This window comes from Camelina sativa, chromosome 2 (assembly GCF_030686135.1).
Source record: "Camelina sativa cultivar CO46 ecotype springtype chromosome 2, ASM3068613v1".
Taxonomy (NCBI): domain Eukaryota; kingdom Viridiplantae; phylum Streptophyta; class Magnoliopsida; order Brassicales; family Brassicaceae; genus Camelina; species Camelina sativa.
The window spans coordinates 29,844,387-29,860,687 of NC_141881.1; the positions used below are offsets into that span (position 1 = coordinate 29,844,387).

The 16,301-nt window shown below is 35.2% G+C and overlaps 4 protein-coding genes across 7 annotated transcripts; 2 read left to right on the plus strand and 2 right to left on the minus strand.

The window, feature by feature from the left end:
* Positions 1–39: 39 nt before the first annotated feature.
* LOC104741609 (DEAD-box ATP-dependent RNA helicase 31) lies at positions 40–3,435 on the minus strand. Of its 2 annotated transcripts, XM_087492255.1 has the most exons (10): positions 3,218–3,363; positions 2,560–3,099; positions 2,299–2,405; positions 2,011–2,066; positions 1,693–1,917; positions 1,388–1,594; positions 1,100–1,282; positions 805–1,020; positions 517–699; positions 40–362 (listed from the first exon to the last, which is right to left on the minus strand). In XM_087492255.1, exons 2-10 carry the CDS (start codon positions 2,694–2,696, stop codon positions 135–137), a joined length of 1,542 nt encoding a protein of 513 aa, XP_087348381.1. In that variant the 5' UTR covers positions 2,697–3,099; positions 3,218–3,363; the 3' UTR covers positions 40–134. The 2 variants fall into 2 exon arrangements, with proteins under 2 accessions (XP_087348381.1, XP_019093943.1); XM_019238398.2 differs by having other exon boundaries at positions 2,560–3,435.
* A 1,973-nt stretch (positions 3,436–5,408) lies between these two features.
* Positions 5,409–9,403, plus strand: LOC104741641 (TOM1-like protein 5). Of its 2 annotated transcripts, XM_010462535.3 has the most exons (11): positions 5,409–5,854; positions 6,564–6,623; positions 6,904–7,017; positions 7,238–7,316; positions 7,417–7,515; positions 7,598–7,711; positions 7,817–7,977; positions 8,062–8,137; positions 8,256–8,341; positions 8,427–8,720; positions 8,849–9,403. In XM_010462535.3, exons 3-11 carry the CDS (start codon positions 6,917–6,919, stop codon positions 9,204–9,206), a joined length of 1,368 nt encoding a protein of 455 aa, XP_010460837.1. In that variant the 5' UTR covers positions 5,409–5,854; positions 6,564–6,623; positions 6,904–6,916; the 3' UTR covers positions 9,207–9,403. The 2 variants fall into 2 exon arrangements, with proteins under 2 accessions (XP_010460837.1, XP_010460846.1); XM_010462544.3 differs by lacking the exon at positions 6,564–6,623 and having other exon boundaries at positions 5,443–5,854.
* Positions 9,404–9,472: 69 nt separating this feature from the next.
* LOC104741656 (serine/threonine-protein kinase SRK2H) lies at positions 9,473–11,761 on the minus strand. 2 transcript variants are annotated; one of them, XM_010462556.3, is made up of 9 exons: positions 11,330–11,761; positions 11,065–11,139; positions 10,882–10,983; positions 10,732–10,785; positions 10,554–10,646; positions 10,368–10,460; positions 10,176–10,280; positions 9,985–10,083; positions 9,473–9,902 (listed from the first exon to the last, which is right to left on the minus strand). In XM_010462556.3, the coding sequence occupies exons 1-9, from the start codon at positions 11,447–11,449 to the stop codon at positions 9,570–9,572; spliced, it is 1,074 nt and encodes a 357-aa protein (XP_010460858.2). In that variant the 5' UTR covers positions 11,450–11,761; the 3' UTR covers positions 9,473–9,569. The 2 variants fall into 2 exon arrangements, with proteins under 2 accessions (XP_010460858.2, XP_087348431.1); XM_087492305.1 differs by having other exon boundaries at positions 10,368–10,646; positions 11,330–11,714.
* A 1,873-nt stretch (positions 11,762–13,634) lies between these two features.
* LOC109127608 (defensin-like protein 6) lies at positions 13,635–14,268 on the plus strand. Its single transcript, XM_019232595.2, has 2 exons — positions 13,635–13,793; positions 14,012–14,268. Exons 1-2 carry the CDS (start codon positions 13,739–13,741, stop codon positions 14,173–14,175), a joined length of 219 nt encoding a protein of 72 aa, XP_019088140.1. The 5' UTR covers positions 13,635–13,738; the 3' UTR covers positions 14,176–14,268.
* Positions 14,269–16,301: the final 2,033 nt, after the last annotated feature.

Here is a 16,301-nt window from a genome sequence, read left to right on the forward strand (position 1 = left end):
ACAACCCCCCGATAAACATGCCCTTAGTTGGCCGCCAGCTTTTATTTACAAAATAAATATGATGAACTTAAATAAAAAAAGAATTTCATACAAAGTCAAAACAACATACAAAAGATACAATAAGTATAATTCTTCTACTTGGCTCTGAGACCAGGAACATTTTTGAGACCCATCTTACCAAGGATAAGTTTTGGTATAGCTGGAGGATTGTCAAGTCCCATACTACGACTAAACTCGTTTGCCAACTCCACAAGCCTGTCTTTCTCTCTTCCAAACATCTTTTGTGAGTTATAGTAACCCAACCAAGCCTGATACGCTGCCTCCTTGTTCCTCATCTCCACATGGCAAAGAGCCTTTTGCACCTGTTTGTGTTCCAATTGCAAAGTTTCTCATACATATCAGCTAATGAAGCTAAGAGATTGGTATTGGTAAACAATTAGATTCTTAATGTGGTCTTATTGAAGCAAAAAGGCTTTTTGCCAATATCAGTGTGATTTGGTGATGAAAAAGGCTAACCTTTTTCACAGTTTCGGGGTCTATTGCTGGCAGAGAAGACTTAGTGATTGGTAAGTCTTTAAGAGATGATAGAAAGTATTCCTCCCATGGTGCCAACAACAATATGCCTTCTCCTTCCTTTCCTTTTCGCCCGGTTCGACCGAGTCTGTGTATATACTGTTCTCTGTCTTTTGGCAATCCCACCTGTAGAAGTAAACAAATGTATACAATTTCTGTAAAACTCCAAGAAACACAGTGTCTAGTTGAAGTTTAGGTAAGAGTTTTATAATATTGTATGATAGACTTTACCTGTAAAACAAGGGTCACATCAGGGTAATCGACTCCTCTAGCAGATACATCAGAAGTTACCAGAATCAAACCCTTGGATTTTCGGAACTCATTAGAAACCCTTGTCCTGTAACTCTGTGGTTTTCTAGAATGGATTTCTCTCACATTTAAGTTTAGCTCACCAAGTAGATCAGCCACTAATTTTGTAACCATAGCAGTCGTACAGAAGACAATGACCTTCAGGAACATGAGTTAGTCAGAAAGAGAAAACAATAGTCACAAGGGTCTGCGACAAGCGCTGGGAAGATTTTTATACCTTATAGTCCACGTTGTCCATTATGTGTCCGCGTAGAAGCGTGTACAAAAGAGAGAAATGTCTGTCCAGAGATGCAATCATGTGCGTTTGTCTGACCTGTTGATGTGTCTCACCAGTGCCTTCGTGAACACAGTTAACAAACTCGTGATCCCGCCTCAGAGCAACAAGGCATATTTGGCGAACCTTTACACCAGAAAAAGAAACAACACAAATCAAGACCCATGACAACAAGGTACTATCGCAACAAAAACCAAAACCAAACTAATTATGCAAGAAAATGAGACAGACCTCTTCAGGTACTGTGGCAGAAAATAGAAAAGTTTGTCTCTCCTTAGGAACAGCTGAAATTATCCTCTCAATGTCCTTGCGAAAACCCATGTCTAAAAGGTGGTCAGCTTCATCAAGCACAAGGACCTTCACACCCTTTAACCTTGTCGCAAATCCTGGCGTGTTCTCGATATGGTCTTTGAGCCTTCCAGGTGTAGCCACTAAAATCTGAAAGTTTCAAATCACAGTTATGATAGAAGACGAACTTTAAGGATTTGCTCAAAAGATGAGCCTTAACTAAATTAACCAAAGGAAACAATATTCACCTGGCAAGGATTTGTTTGCATGCGCTTTTGCTCTAAACCAAGTCTTGTGCCTCCAATCACAACTTGAACACCAATAGTTGGATGATACTTTAACAAGGTGTTTGCTTCTGTAGCAGCTTGATTGGCAAGTTCTCTAGTTGGACATATCACAAGCGCAAGAATTGGGGGTCGCTTATTACCCGGGCTTGTAGGAGGAGATTTGACAACTACTTCAATTGATGGAAGCTTAAAAATAAACATCAGCAGAATAAGCACAGATCCCAAATACAAGTTCGATCCATTACCAAATTGGCCAACTTAGTGTATGGTAGGTCTCACCAAAAACGCTACAGTTTTCCCAGTTCCTGTTTTGGCCTTAGCTAGGACATCTTTGCCTGAAAATAGTAGAAATGCCAAAGAACCCAAAGAATTAAAGAAACGTTTTAAAGTTATCAAATCCTTGTATAATTGAGGTTCACAAAGTTTGTAAGCTTTTCTTTCTACTACTGGATTGCTTAGGCCTAGGGTGAAACAGGTCGTGATCATATAAAGCACCATGGTAGAATCACAATTTCCTGCATCATTGATTCAATAAGCACCCTTAAAAACATATAAGAGAACACATACCTTTGAGAATTACAGGAAGAGTAGCTTCCTGCACAACAGTCATTGTCTCGTATCCAGCATCCTTCATTGCTTTTAGCGATAAGGGAGACAATGGATACTGATCGAACCTGTTAAAAAAACATTTAACCATATACATCAACTCTCAATAAAACGGTACCAAGTGATCAGAGTAAAACTAATGAAAACTTCTGCAGCAACCTAACTCTGTCTTCTAAATACTTCAACAGCACACAAAAGAAGCTAGATTTACAACAACGTTACCTTGTCTTAGTCAAATAAGAATTATCAGCATTCTCCTTATCAAACCCAAAAGCAGAAACAGCTTTCTTCTTAAGAAATTCATAATCTTCGTCCTCTTCCTCATCTTCTTCACTAAGCAAATCCCCAATACCTCCCATTGCTAAACTCTTCACATCCTCATCACTACTTTCGTCTTCAAGATGAAGATCATCCCGCTTCCCTAAACTCTTGTAATCTTCTCTACCTCTATCTCTCCTAAAACTTGTCTCATTCCTCTTACGAACTTCACTAGTCTTCCCCTGAATCCGACCACTGAACCCACTTCCACCATACCGCTTATTATCCCTAAAGGAATCAACTTGGTTGCGTATTCCTCTCCTCTCTTGGTTTCTCCCTCTGCTACGATCCTCCAATTTTGAACCCGTATCGTCATCGTCACTCGCGACAAGTCCACGCGATGTTCTAAAACCGCTAACCCAATTGCTGAGTTCTTCTTCGTCTTCGATCAAGCTCTTTGACGAGCCTCCATCTCGACTTCGCCGTTCGTATTCGGGTTGGTCTCTGTTCGGACGAGTTGAGAAGTTGATGCGAGACCCGAATTCAAAGTAATTCAATCTAGATGAGAATATACGGAAGAGCAAAGGGACGGAGCTAGAGGGATAATATGAGAGATGAGTACCCGGAGTGAAGAATCGTATTCGGAGAGGGAAGTTCAAAGGCATGACTTTAACTTGTAATTACGGAGTTTAGCCGTCGCCGGTGACCGGAAAAAAAACTGGAGGCAAGTGAAAGGGTTCAGTCACTGAGTTTCAGTGAAGAACCCCCGAAAACGACGACGTATACTACTATTCTTTAAAAATATGAAAACGGCAGGTCGTTCTTTGGCTTTGTATTGTTGGAAGAAAGGAATCCCAAAACGACGAGGTATCGTTGTGTCATGGAATGTGGAAACGACAGACCGTTTTTTCCCATTAACGCTTTGAACCATAAAATTATGGTTAATGGTTGTTCTAGATGATTTATTAGACCTAACCGATTTAACATGTTTATAATTATAACCCACCTAATAATTCACTCGACTCAACTGCAACTCTTGTAATCATTCACAACTTCAGTAATCAATACTGTAGTAGTATTCGTTACTCAATATCAATTTCTCCACTTTTTTATTCTCCAGTATTTTGCCGAAATATATGGAAATCTTTACTTGTTGATAAAAAATAATAATAATATAGAAATCTTTACAGTATAGGTTTTTCCTGACAAAATTTGTTAGTTTTTCACTTAAAAAGTCAACTTAATTATAATTTGATAGAAAGAGGGATACGATTTTGACAGAATCAATATTGTCACCGGAAATAAATGATAAAATCAGATTGTATGTATCTCAGTTATTTATTAATGTATTAATTTATAATGAAAATACATATTGTTTTCAAATAAAAATAACGAAAATGCATATGCATATAAAACATAAATCGGTTTCTTAGATTCACCTGAACTTTGTAGATTTTGTCTAATACCATTATACAATACGCAAAACTGATTTAATATCTTTTGGATTATTTCACACATTACAATTTATTATGAATGGGAAAAAATGAGGTAATTTAAATAAGAGCAAAGTGTTGTTTTTATGAACAAATTACAAATAATTTTGGACCCTATTTGATCTTATGTATTATCAAATCTATTTTTCCTTAGTTTTTGTAATAACATAAGTTTATAAATCCATTAGTTATTCCTAATATGACCAAAATCAGTACAATGACACATGATGCTTGATTTGTAGTGTGATTATTGGCAACAAACAAGCAAACCACAAACAATTCAGTTATACATGACCAATTCACAATTAAACAAAGAATAACATAATCAATATGATTAATTTGATTGATATAACATACACTACTAGGTTTTATATTTTATATTATTTTCAGTCTTGAAAACATGTTTATCGCAATCTTAAATCAAACATTTGGAAAAAATGGAAAGATTGCGGATGAACCTCATATCATATTAGGTTCCGACTAAAAGGATGTTCTTTGGAGTGGAAAAGAATTGTTAAACTCATTATTGGTTTCAATCTCAAGTACATAATACATATCTATGTGAATGTTTTATTGGAAAATATGTTATTTTACATACATGATCATAGATATTAAAGACGAGCAATACACAACACATTAGAAGTATATATTAAAATTGGTGAAGATTGAAAAAAATGTACATTGATTCATTCAATACTAAGATGATTTTTACGTTTGAGTGATCATAACACCTATATATAAATTGTATCAAATATAATAGACATTAATCAATTGTAAATTAAAATTCATTTATGAAGATATTACTAATAATTGGACATTGGTATTTTATATTATATAAATATCAAATTTATTTTTTTCTAATTATCAATTCAATCTTGGTAGTTAAGAGTTTTTAAAGTTGGCTAACTACATGAGGTTTTGACTCCAAAAAAATTATAGGTAGATAATAATTTTTAAATGAATTTGATATGTATATGAAATTTACCGGTAGTGAATTATGTTTAAAAACATGTTGTTGAGAAAATATAATTTTGCCAAAATAATAAAATATCAAAGTAAAAGATTTCAGAAAATGAAGAGTTACAAAAATTACTGCATCCTTCTTTTTTTTTGGGGTAGAAATTAACAGATATTAAATTTTACGGGACATCTATTGGATACCAATGGAAATCACGGGCCATTCATGAAAAGTAAAAAGTTCTACTCCGAGAGATTTGTTTGTTTATATGGGATGTGGTAATAAAAAGGGAGAATAACACGTGGCAGTCGACCAGGCTGTCAGTGTTCTGGTAAAAGCAGAGAAGCGCGTGACTTTAATATAATCTCTTTTCCCCGCGCCAAACAACACTTTACCAAGACAGATCCCTCATGGCGGTGCTCTGTCCTGCTTCAGCCTTTGATTTTTCCTTTTTTTTACCTTTTTTTTTTTCTTTTAATAAATAAAAATTAATTAACTGTAAGATTATTATACTAATCTCTAATTAAAAAGTAAACAGTACAAATAAGAATCACTGTTTTTTACGATTAGTTTAGGTAATTAATCAATCTGATTAAAATCGGTGAAAGAAGAAGAGGCGCAACACAAAGGCTTCGTCTTTCATTTTTTTCTTTTTCTTTTGCCGTGTCACACCGATCTGGCTCTGTCTTCGTCTTCTTCGTCTTCTTTACGTCTCTTTGAAATGTTCAAAAGCTGATTAGGGTTTATCAAACTCTTGCTTAACTTTTTTTTTATATCTCCTTCGTTATCCTCTCCGTCGTCTTCTCAGGTGAGTCTTATTGTTAATTTGTTATCCACTTGTTCCGTTTCTAAGATCTATTTTTGGGCTCTGATTGTTTTCGACTGCTAGATTTTTATCTATATATTTGGATCAAATTGTCTGTTTTTTTAATATATATATACAAAAATGTATTCCGTCTTCTTCGTGATCGGGTTGGTGTGTCTCTTTCCTAGATTTGGGTATGTGTTGTTGTGATCAAAAGGATGAACCTTTATCGTTTTTAATGATCTCTTCGATATAGAGAGACTAAAAATAGGGAAAAATTATAACTTTTTCTTTTTATCGGTAAGGAGGTCCAGCTTCTTATTTGTTTTCTCTGTCTTGTGGTTTAATTAATTATTGTCCTCTTAGACATTTGTTCTTGGTTTTGAGATTGACTGTTCTCTGAAACATTTCATGCTCAAGTTGAAAGCTTTTGTCTTAGCTCTCTAGTTGCCAAGTGTGTTTTGTGTTGTCTTTTTTTAACTATCTTGGGGATGCTCATGGCTCTATGGGGTTTTTTGATTGAAGTAGATGGAAGAAAAGAGAGAGAGGGAGAAGGAGTTTAGGCTTTAAATTGCTTAATTTGGAATATATGTGTCCTGAGTCTAGTATTTTCTCTGAGAATTCAGTTGATGATTCTGTGTGGCTGAGATATAAGCCAGATAGTAATATTTGATTTCTTTTGCTCTTTCTGACATGATCTCATTGATTGCAGCTTAGCAGCTATTGTGCATTCAAACTATACTTGGAAGCAAAACCCATTTAACAGTCAAATGTAGGTTCCGTTACCGATCTAGCTCCCAATCAATGCATAAAAGCTTCAATAACCGAGAGAAAATGCCTCTTATATGATCTGTTGAACCTTTATGTTCTGTTCGACCAGACTTATTTGGCTGCTCTTCATGTTCTTGTTTAGCATAGTTTATATCACATCTTTTCTCTTTGCTGTTCTTTTCCTTAGCATGAACTAAGTATCTGATCTTGAAATCAGCAAAATGTGTCTTGGTTGGTCATGCTGAGAATCTTTAGGTGCTAATTATCTCTGTCTCATGCAGATAACAAAAAAAAATGGCTGCGGAGCTTGTAAGTTCTGCAACAAGTGAGAAGCTTGCTGATGTGGACTGGGCCAAAAACATTGAGATCTGTGAACTAGCTGCTCGAGATGAAAGGTATGATGACCCAGGAATTTTCCAATTTTCTAATATAATCAGGACACTAGTGCATAATATATAGCTTAAAAAAATGATATTTTTACTGATTTTAAATTGTTGTTGGTATGATGTTTAATCATCCTCAATGATTGAGATAAATAAATGCTTTACTTTTGCATTGTCTTCGACACACTTTTACTTTATTTCTTCTGATAACGAATTCTTCTATTGTAAACAGGCAAGCAAAAGATGTTATCAAGGCTATTAAAAAACGCTTGGGAAGCAAGAACCCAAATACTCAATTATATGCTGTCCAGGTAGGTTCCCTGGTCTAGATCTATCTTAATATGCTTTATGAAAATGTCATACTTCTGAACGCTTTTGTAACATAACCTGTTGTTTTCTTTGTTCTTGCAGTTACTGGAGATGTTGATGAATAATATTGGAGAGAATATTCATAAGCAGGTTATAGATACAGGTGTACTCCCTACACTTGTGAAGATAGTAAAGAAAAAAGTATGTCCATCTCTGTTTCTGGATGTTACTTGTCTACCAATTTGAGAGTTAAGCTGCTTATTTTAGTTTGCATGTTGTTTAGTCGGATTTGCCTGTAAGAGAGAGGATTTTTCTTCTTCTTGATGCAACTCAAACATCCCTTGGTGGCGCTTCAGGAAAATTCCCTCAGTATTATACAGCATACTGTGATTTAGTGGTGAGTTTGAAACATGAACATTCGAATTCTGTGATTCTGTTGTTGTAGAATCGAAGTTAGATAAGACTGAGAGCTTTTCTTTTTGTTATCTTCTGTTACCTTCAGCACGCAGGAGTTAAATTTACTCAGAGACCTAATGCTACACCAGTCGTGGTCACTGCTCAAGCTGTTCCAAGAAATACGCTCAATGAACAACTTGCATCTGCTAGAAATGAGGTGCCTGCTACTACTCAGCAGCGAGAATCTCAAACTGTCTCTCCTTCGAGGTATCTTCTTCCCCACATGTCAGTTATCAAAAGTTTTGGTTAATGTTAAGAGACTTAATGCTGTCTTTATCTCTTTTCGTATAGCATTTTACAAAAGGCTAGTACTGCATTAGAAGTTTTGAAGGAAGTGCTTGACGCAGTCGATTCTCAAAATCCTGAGGTAGATAATATACCTCTTGACTTTGTATAGTTACCTCCAATAAACAGACATTCTTAAGCTCCCTTTCTAATTACTCAACCTAGAATGACTCCAGTTTGATCCACTTTTATTAATCCAGGGGGCGAAAGATGAGTTTACTCTTGATCTTGTCGAGCAATGTTCGTTTCAGAAAGAGCGCGTAATGCACCTCGTCATGACATCAAGGCAAAATCTCTTTTCTCTCTTGGTTTAGAGGGTATGTTAATAGAATTTGTCTTTTCAAGTATGTCAACCAGTTTTGTTTATGCAGGGATGAAAAAGCAGTTTCTAAAGCAATTGAATTGAATGAGCAACTTCAGAGAATTCTCAATAGACATGAAGAATTACTGTCTGGTAGAAGCACAGTTCCTAGCAGGTCTACCACATCCAATGGATATAATTCCAATCTCGAACCTGTCCGTCCTATCTTAAATGGTCACCAGAAACCCGAGCTAAAGGCTTCTGAAGCAAAAAATACCGAATTAAGCAGCTCCATTTCTAACCAAGCCCATCTTAAGCTTGAGGAAGAAGATGAGGAAGAAGAGCCTGAGCAGTTATTCAGAAGGTCTGTCCCCTCAAATTACTTAATCACGAATCGGAAATTACATAGTTGATTGCTTCATAAGTTCTTGGAACAAAAAATGATTATACATGATGCTAAGACTAAGGATCCATGTGAATATATGCTTTCAGATTGCGAAAAGGGAAAGCTAGAGCAATGCCTGAGGATGAAGAAGAGCCATCACCTCCGCAAGGCTTACCTGGATCAGCAATCCATAACGAAAGACTTAACCGTCCACTTATTCGTCCATTACCATCAGAGGAGGCATCACGTGGTGGTGATAGTCGTTCGCAATCCGGTGATAGCCATTCGCAATCCCCACCTGTTGTGATTCCACCACCACCTGCAAAACACGTTGAGAGGGAAAAATTCTTCAAGGAGAAGAAAGTTGACGGTGCCTCCGGTTTACCAGGTCATATGAGAGGCCTTTCTTTGCATAGCCGCGATGGCAGCAGCTCACGCAGTGGAAGCATAGACTTCAGTGACTGAAACAAACAAAGCTCTCATCATCATATATATGTATTCTTTCACGCTCGTTTCTTTAGGTAATTTACAGATGGAAAAAGTTTGTGTTGTGTGTACTGCTCTCTCCTTCTCTCCCTCTCTAGTGTTGTGAATTTAGAATATAGCACGAACGATGAGATCTGGTTATGTATACGAGTAAAGGTACTTCCTTCCACTTCAAACTTGTGTTACTGTTCCTGCTCATGTATTGTTACTGTTCAAATGTTGCCTTTATGTTGTACGGTAACTGATTTAGTCAATTGCGTAGATAAATTTTGAAACTTTGAATTCACATTAAGGTAAAGATAAAGGAGATTGAATATTAAAACAACAGAGTGAGACATTTTATTAAGCTTTGGGAGGCTCTTGGCAAGAATGTGCCTCTTTGACATGCTTCTCGTATTCATCTTCTTCCTCTTCCTCTTCTTCTTCCTCCTCTTCCTCTTCTTCCTCAACCTCTTCCTCCACATCTTCTTCATCTTCATCAAATCCATTGACAGCATTAGACGACGGAGCTGGATTCCTTGCTTCTCCAACGATCTTCATTATGTCCTCTACGCTTTGGAGGGAAAAGCTCGGGGTTTCTCTCTTGTAGTACGCCGCTTGAGCAGACTCTGTAAGCTCCTTTGGCAAGTTCTTTAAATACCATGGATGCTTCTTGATCTCTTTAAGTGTGATTCTCTGACAAAATTTTAAGACATCTCATCAAAAGATCGAAACATAGGAAAGACAGCTTAAACTCAGAAAAAATGAGAGATTGTACCTTAGCTGAATTAGTGACAAATATGCGAGAGAGAAGGTGTTTGCACTCCTGCGATATGTGAACGTAATCCGGGATCTTGTACTGAACAGCCATTATACGCTGCAGAACATTTTCACAGCATCATAAAACACTTAAGTAGAAGAACTGAGGTGACAAAGACGCTATGAGGAATTTGAAGAGTTGGTTAATACTTGGATTGTTTTCCTGAAGTTTCTTGGATCATCAGGGTCTTCAAACGGATAACCTCCAACCAACATCACATAAAGAGTCACACCACAAGACCAAACATCCGCATGCTACATAACACAAACACGAAACACTATTAACAAGTGACAAATGACAAATGAGGATCAAACCATTGAAGAAGATATAAGTAACATTACCTTTCCGTCATATTCTCTTCGGGAAAGAACTTCAGGTGCGATGTAAGCTGGAGTACCAACAGTTGATTTAGGTCTAGAGTGAAGCAGAGATGACTGCACAGGAAGAATATAACTTATGAGATCAAAATGATGGGAAGCAATACTGAAACAAAAGAAGAAATAGAGACTGATGAATGAATGAATGACCTTGGAGTAACCAAAATCACAGATTTTCAAAAGTGGCGCAGGACTACCATCAAGCAGTGTATTCTCAAGCTTCAGATCTCTATGACATATTTGCTACAGAAACAAATAAAAAGATTAATACAAAACGAAGCAAAGATCTCTCCTTTCACATTCATTGAGACTTGGGATGTATAAATACCAAGGAATGACAGTAATCCACGCCACAAATCAGCTGCTGAAAGAAGTATCTAGCCTGAGAAAAATAGCAAGATGGAGAAGATTCATAAATCAAGAATCAGTCAAACCAAGTCAGAGAAAATTTCGGAGAAAGAAGATGATAATATCACACCTCAGCTTCACTGAATCTACCAGCATTACAGATTCTTTCAAAGAGCTCTCCACCAGAAGCATACTCCATCACAATAGCAAGATGAGTTGGAGTCAGAACCACCTACAAAAATTACTCTGTATTTAATGTTCCTTAATCACAGTAACAAGTACTAAGAGACTATACACACAAAAATCAACAAACCTCCTTAAATCTGATGATATTTGGATGCCTAAGTGATCTGTGATTGATAATCTCTCTGGCCACATTCTCATCTATCTGCAACTCAAACATATTACAATCAAAATCTCAAATCATAATCCTCAATCATCCCAAAATTTCAAGACTTTCACCTGATCAAAGTAACTTCAAGTCTAAAAAAGCAAACCCTTTGATGATTATAATAAAGGAAGAAGAAAAAACAAAACTTTTCTGAGAAACACAAGAGAGAAGAAAATAAAGATCAAACCTTGCGACCTCTCTCGATGTATTTCATGGCAACAAGTTGTTTGGTCTCTTTGTGTCTAAGAAGACGAGCCACACCAAAATTCCCAGCTCCCAAATCCTTCACTACCTCATACTTGTCCATCTCTACCTTCTCCAAAGTTGTGTCTGTGACTGTGTGTTGTGTAGGAGCACGATCTCGTTGAGAAATGTGTCACTCACACTTGGAGTTTTAGAAAATGGTTCATCTTCTTCTTATAAAGCGTTTTAGTTTCATAGGGATCTGAGAGTGCTCCCACACCTGCGCGTATACTTACACTCATGGTGTATGTAACGGTGTGTATGTATGTATTTGGTGTAAGTATCGATGATGGAGGAGTGAACGGAGGAGATGGGTATGGAAGTGAGGCACGTGAAGAGGGTTTGCTAGTTCCGATGACCAGCTTCTGTTTAATCTAACGGTCATTAATCAATCTTTCTCTGTAATTGTATTTTAATAATTATCTAATTGTATACTAATATAAACTAGTCTTCCCTTGTTTCTTACTTTACTCGTTAGATTTATGCCAATAAATTACAATTTATAACGTTCAAAATATATTTCAGCTGTTTGTTTACAGAGATGGATGCTAATAATATTTGTTTAATCTTCTTCTTGTGTTGGTCGCATGGTCAAGGTCGGTTTAAAAGAGACAAACCCCATTGATTACTTGGATTAGTCATAAATTACATACGTTACTACTAATTTACATTATTTTATAACTACGAGTTTACTTACACTTGGAGCAGTCAAGCCGGCCATCACATGACAAAGACTTATTGATTGATACATAACCATCCTTCATGTTGTAATAAATATAACATGGTTCAATTGTCAAACCTTGTATTATATAATAAGGTTTTGATGAAAAAAATATGTATGACCCCATAATAATAAAAGGATATACATCTCATCATGTGAAGTTGTTTTCCGTAACTATGGGCCAATCTATTGACAACCACGTGGGGTTGGTTGCTCTACAATCTACATACACTTTCTCTCATACGTTAAATAAATTCAAAAGAATGGTGATCAATAATTTTAGGCTTGTGGATAATATTGTTTTGTATTCTTTTCAAGATAACTCTTTGAATTTGTAATGTAGATTAAGCCTATTACAAATACAAATGAAACTATTTTTTTTTTTAAATGGTGAGATCTATATTTGTTGTAGTTGGTATAGTATAGTAGACGCATCATTATTTAAAGAGTATCTGCAAACTGTAATCAATCATGGTTCGTAACGCATCAAGTAGGAAATTAGTTGTTTCCAGTCCACAGTTGTATTTTTGTGTTTGTTTTTGTTTACATATTATCACATTCAATAAGCATAATTGCTAACGTAAAAACGCAAAAATTGTTGCATCATCATTGGAGTTCAAATGTGCATAAATGCATTTAAAGTTTAAGATTAACAGAAGTTGATTTTTTTTCTTCTTATAGTTGTCAAGGGCCGAAATTGGAGTTTCTTGGTTGTATGTATGTTTCACATAGTATGGGCTTTAGTAACGTTTCACATCTCTCTAGTTGGCTTAAGGCCCATATATTTGTCTGGCTTGATATAGTAAGTAAATAAGTAATGTTGTTAAGTCACGTGACTAGCAAAGTGCGTTTGGGTGAGGGGTGAGACTGTGCCCGACTGTGAGTGGTAAACTGTGCAGTTCAGTTCCCACTGTCCAGTAGAGACAACGCACGTGACTGGCCCTCTCTGTAAACCATTTCCCCATAAGAAAGTTCAAGTTTTCTTTACTTGTGTTAAATTGTTGCTATTCGCCGACCATTGTCCCTCTAGCCAATCTTAATAAGTTCACAATGTTTAATGGAAGTATATTTGATAAACATTTACTTTTTTTGCATTTTGTTTTGTTATATTGTGTGTATGCAATTCATCGTTTATCCCACGCATATTCATAGCATCGAACCAATAAACATAGAGTACTACAGTTTTCTCTCTGTTTCAAATGTCATACATGGACATTTTTCTATGTCCAAACTAATAGACACATTAAAATTATTATTATTGTTTATACTAAAAATAGATAGACTAGATACTTTCTTATAAAACGAATAGACGATGATCATTAATTAAACAAAGTTAAATGTTTTTTTTGCTTTCAAACGGAAAGAGTAAGATATAAGTAACTAGATCAACAAATTGTTTAAGACTCGATTTTTAGGTGATTTTAATACAAATCGTCAAAATATATTTGTTAATAAAATAATCTTACCTACACTATGTAACCAAACAAAACAAAAAACCCTAACCAAACTAGATATGAAACTCTACTATATATATGGAGTCATGGAGAGGTAGCTCCTGCTCGATTCACTACTTACGTTTTCAATATATACAAGAAAAACAAAAAAAGTTTCTCTAATATCGTAGGATTTTAAATGGAGAACAAGTTTTTGGCAACCTTCTTCTTGCTTCTCGTTCTCTTCTCATCTCGTAAGTTTTATTTATACGTATATAAATTAAACTCGGTTTAAGAGCAATTATACATGAGTTTTAAACCTTTGTTAAACTCATATTCTTTGCTGTGTAAACGAGCCACAAGCCAAATACATATGTTTTCAAATCAGTATACGTAAAACTTACAATGCACAGAGTGTTTATAACATATATGTTGCATTTGATATATCCATTAATTTTGCGTGATTAATTAGAGGAGATTGGGATTGAGGGAAGGATGTGCCAATCAAAGAGCCATCACTTCAAGCGCATGTGTTGGAGCGACCACAACTGTGCCATGATTTGCCGTACCGAGGGCTTTTCCGGTGGTCACTGTCATGGCTTTCATCGCCGCTGCTACTGCACTCGTCTTTGCTAACTTTTGTTTCTTATTAATCCAATAAATGTATCTTTTTCTTTCTTTTCCATTTCCAATATTGATAATAATAATAATAATAATAATGTTTCTCTTTATGTTAATCTAGATGAACAAAATATATGATTACGCTGATCTAGAAACAAACATTTATTTGTTGTTTTTTTTTTGGATTAAGTTGATTGAAATTTAAAAACTGGAACTAATGTTAATAACCAGAGCATGATTGACCACCAGCTTATCATGTCCCACAAGTGTTTGCTTCCGGGAAAAATTCATCTCTGAATCCATTTGGAACAAGCACCATCTCTTAGCTTAAATCTAGATATAGCTCTTGACGTGAAGCATCATAGAGAGTAGTTCAGACTTCACCGTTGGTTTACATAACATGCCTCCCCCGCATATTCATAACATGCCTCACATAACAATAAAACTACAATGTTTGTTTAATTTATGACATCCTTAATTTTATCAATAAATATTAATTAGTCCCAATTCATGACAAATTTTGGACGTTATATATATTTATACTTACTATTAATTAAATCATGTTTTATAGTTGTGGTATTAGTAAAAACTTTTGAGCCAACACCACATCGCATATCCATTAAACTAATTGGCTAATAACCATAAATTTGAACATAAAAGTCATAGAGTAAACTTTTAATTTATTAATTATTGTTATCATTTGAAAGAAAAAAAACATATAATTTACTTACTTTTTTTTTTTTTTTTGCAAAATTTTTTTATTTATCGTAAGCATAACAAATATCATATCTTCCGGTTCGGTAATTAAGGGCATAAAGTATTTTCTTTCTGATGGACTATTAAAACAGTTTATGTACTGATTCCCGATAGTATCACCAGAGTTATCAATTTTCTACGGTGGCAAGCCATTTTTTATTCTTTTAACGTTGTCTATAGTGAGCATGTTATCAAAATATTAACTCCATTGTTTTTTTTTTTTAACATCTAACTAGCTAGGGGTTATTTGGCCTTACAGGCCGTTTTTATAATTTGTAATTTTTATTATCGGTAGATTGAGAGTAATTTCAACAAATATTTTCACAATTTTTATGAAATATTGTTTTTTTACAATTTTTTTTTGGTGAGAAGCAATATTTTCCCTAAAAGTATTAAATGTAAAAATTCTAATATTTTAGAACCATAAGTGTCAATATTGATTAAAAGAAAATAGTAATTAAGTGTTTTAGAGAAAAAAGCATTTTATATTATGTTTAAAATTAAATTTCTGTTGTGATAATTTGAATTTTTAAATAGAAAAAAAGATGATTTAGATTTGAGCGTTACTGTTGTGGAGCAGTCTTAACTTCCCAATAAAAGGGATTTGATTCTCTTGCTCTTAGAGCAGCAGTTGTTTGAGAAACACGATGAAGGAAAGTGGGAGAGTGCTCAACCGATTCTTGAAGACAAAATCATTCCTCTTGGTATCAACGCAAAGAAGAAGAATGACTTACAAATGGTAGTTAACCTAGACAATCAAAAGTTTGCAGCTTCAAAGCCCGCCATTGTGGAAAAGTTCAAAAGCTTGCTTCCTCCTCCTTTAGTCATCCCAAAAAGGAGGCTGGAGTTCATGTTAGAAAGGACATTAGTACATGATAGGAAAATTGTCGCTTTCATAATGTTGATGATCGTGAGATGTCTGTATACTGTGATCATGATTGTGAGCTGATTGATGATTCATCGTTCGGAGATTGTACAGGTAATACGACTATGCACCCATCCAGTAATGTTACTTTTGATCTCTTTGATGAGGGTTGTGGTTTAGTCTGTGATTTCAATAGACTTTACTTATATACTTATACCACATCCATTAAGTTGTTTCTATATATGAATGTTTCAGAGATTGGAGGAACATTATGAAATCATCATTAATGTATCTGTACTAGAATCTGAAAGAGCTTTCCCTTCAAGCTCATTCTTAAGCTTCTTTTCAAAATCAAGAGGCAAAAAACATTTCTTGACTCCTTTAGCATCGGTAATATTTTCATCTTGAAAAATTCATAGATTTTTTTTGCTCTAGAATAAAAATTTAACAGCCGTCTCATCGAAAGAGACTTAACAAAGAAGATATATAGAATTAGCGATGAGATTAAACATTCAAACCA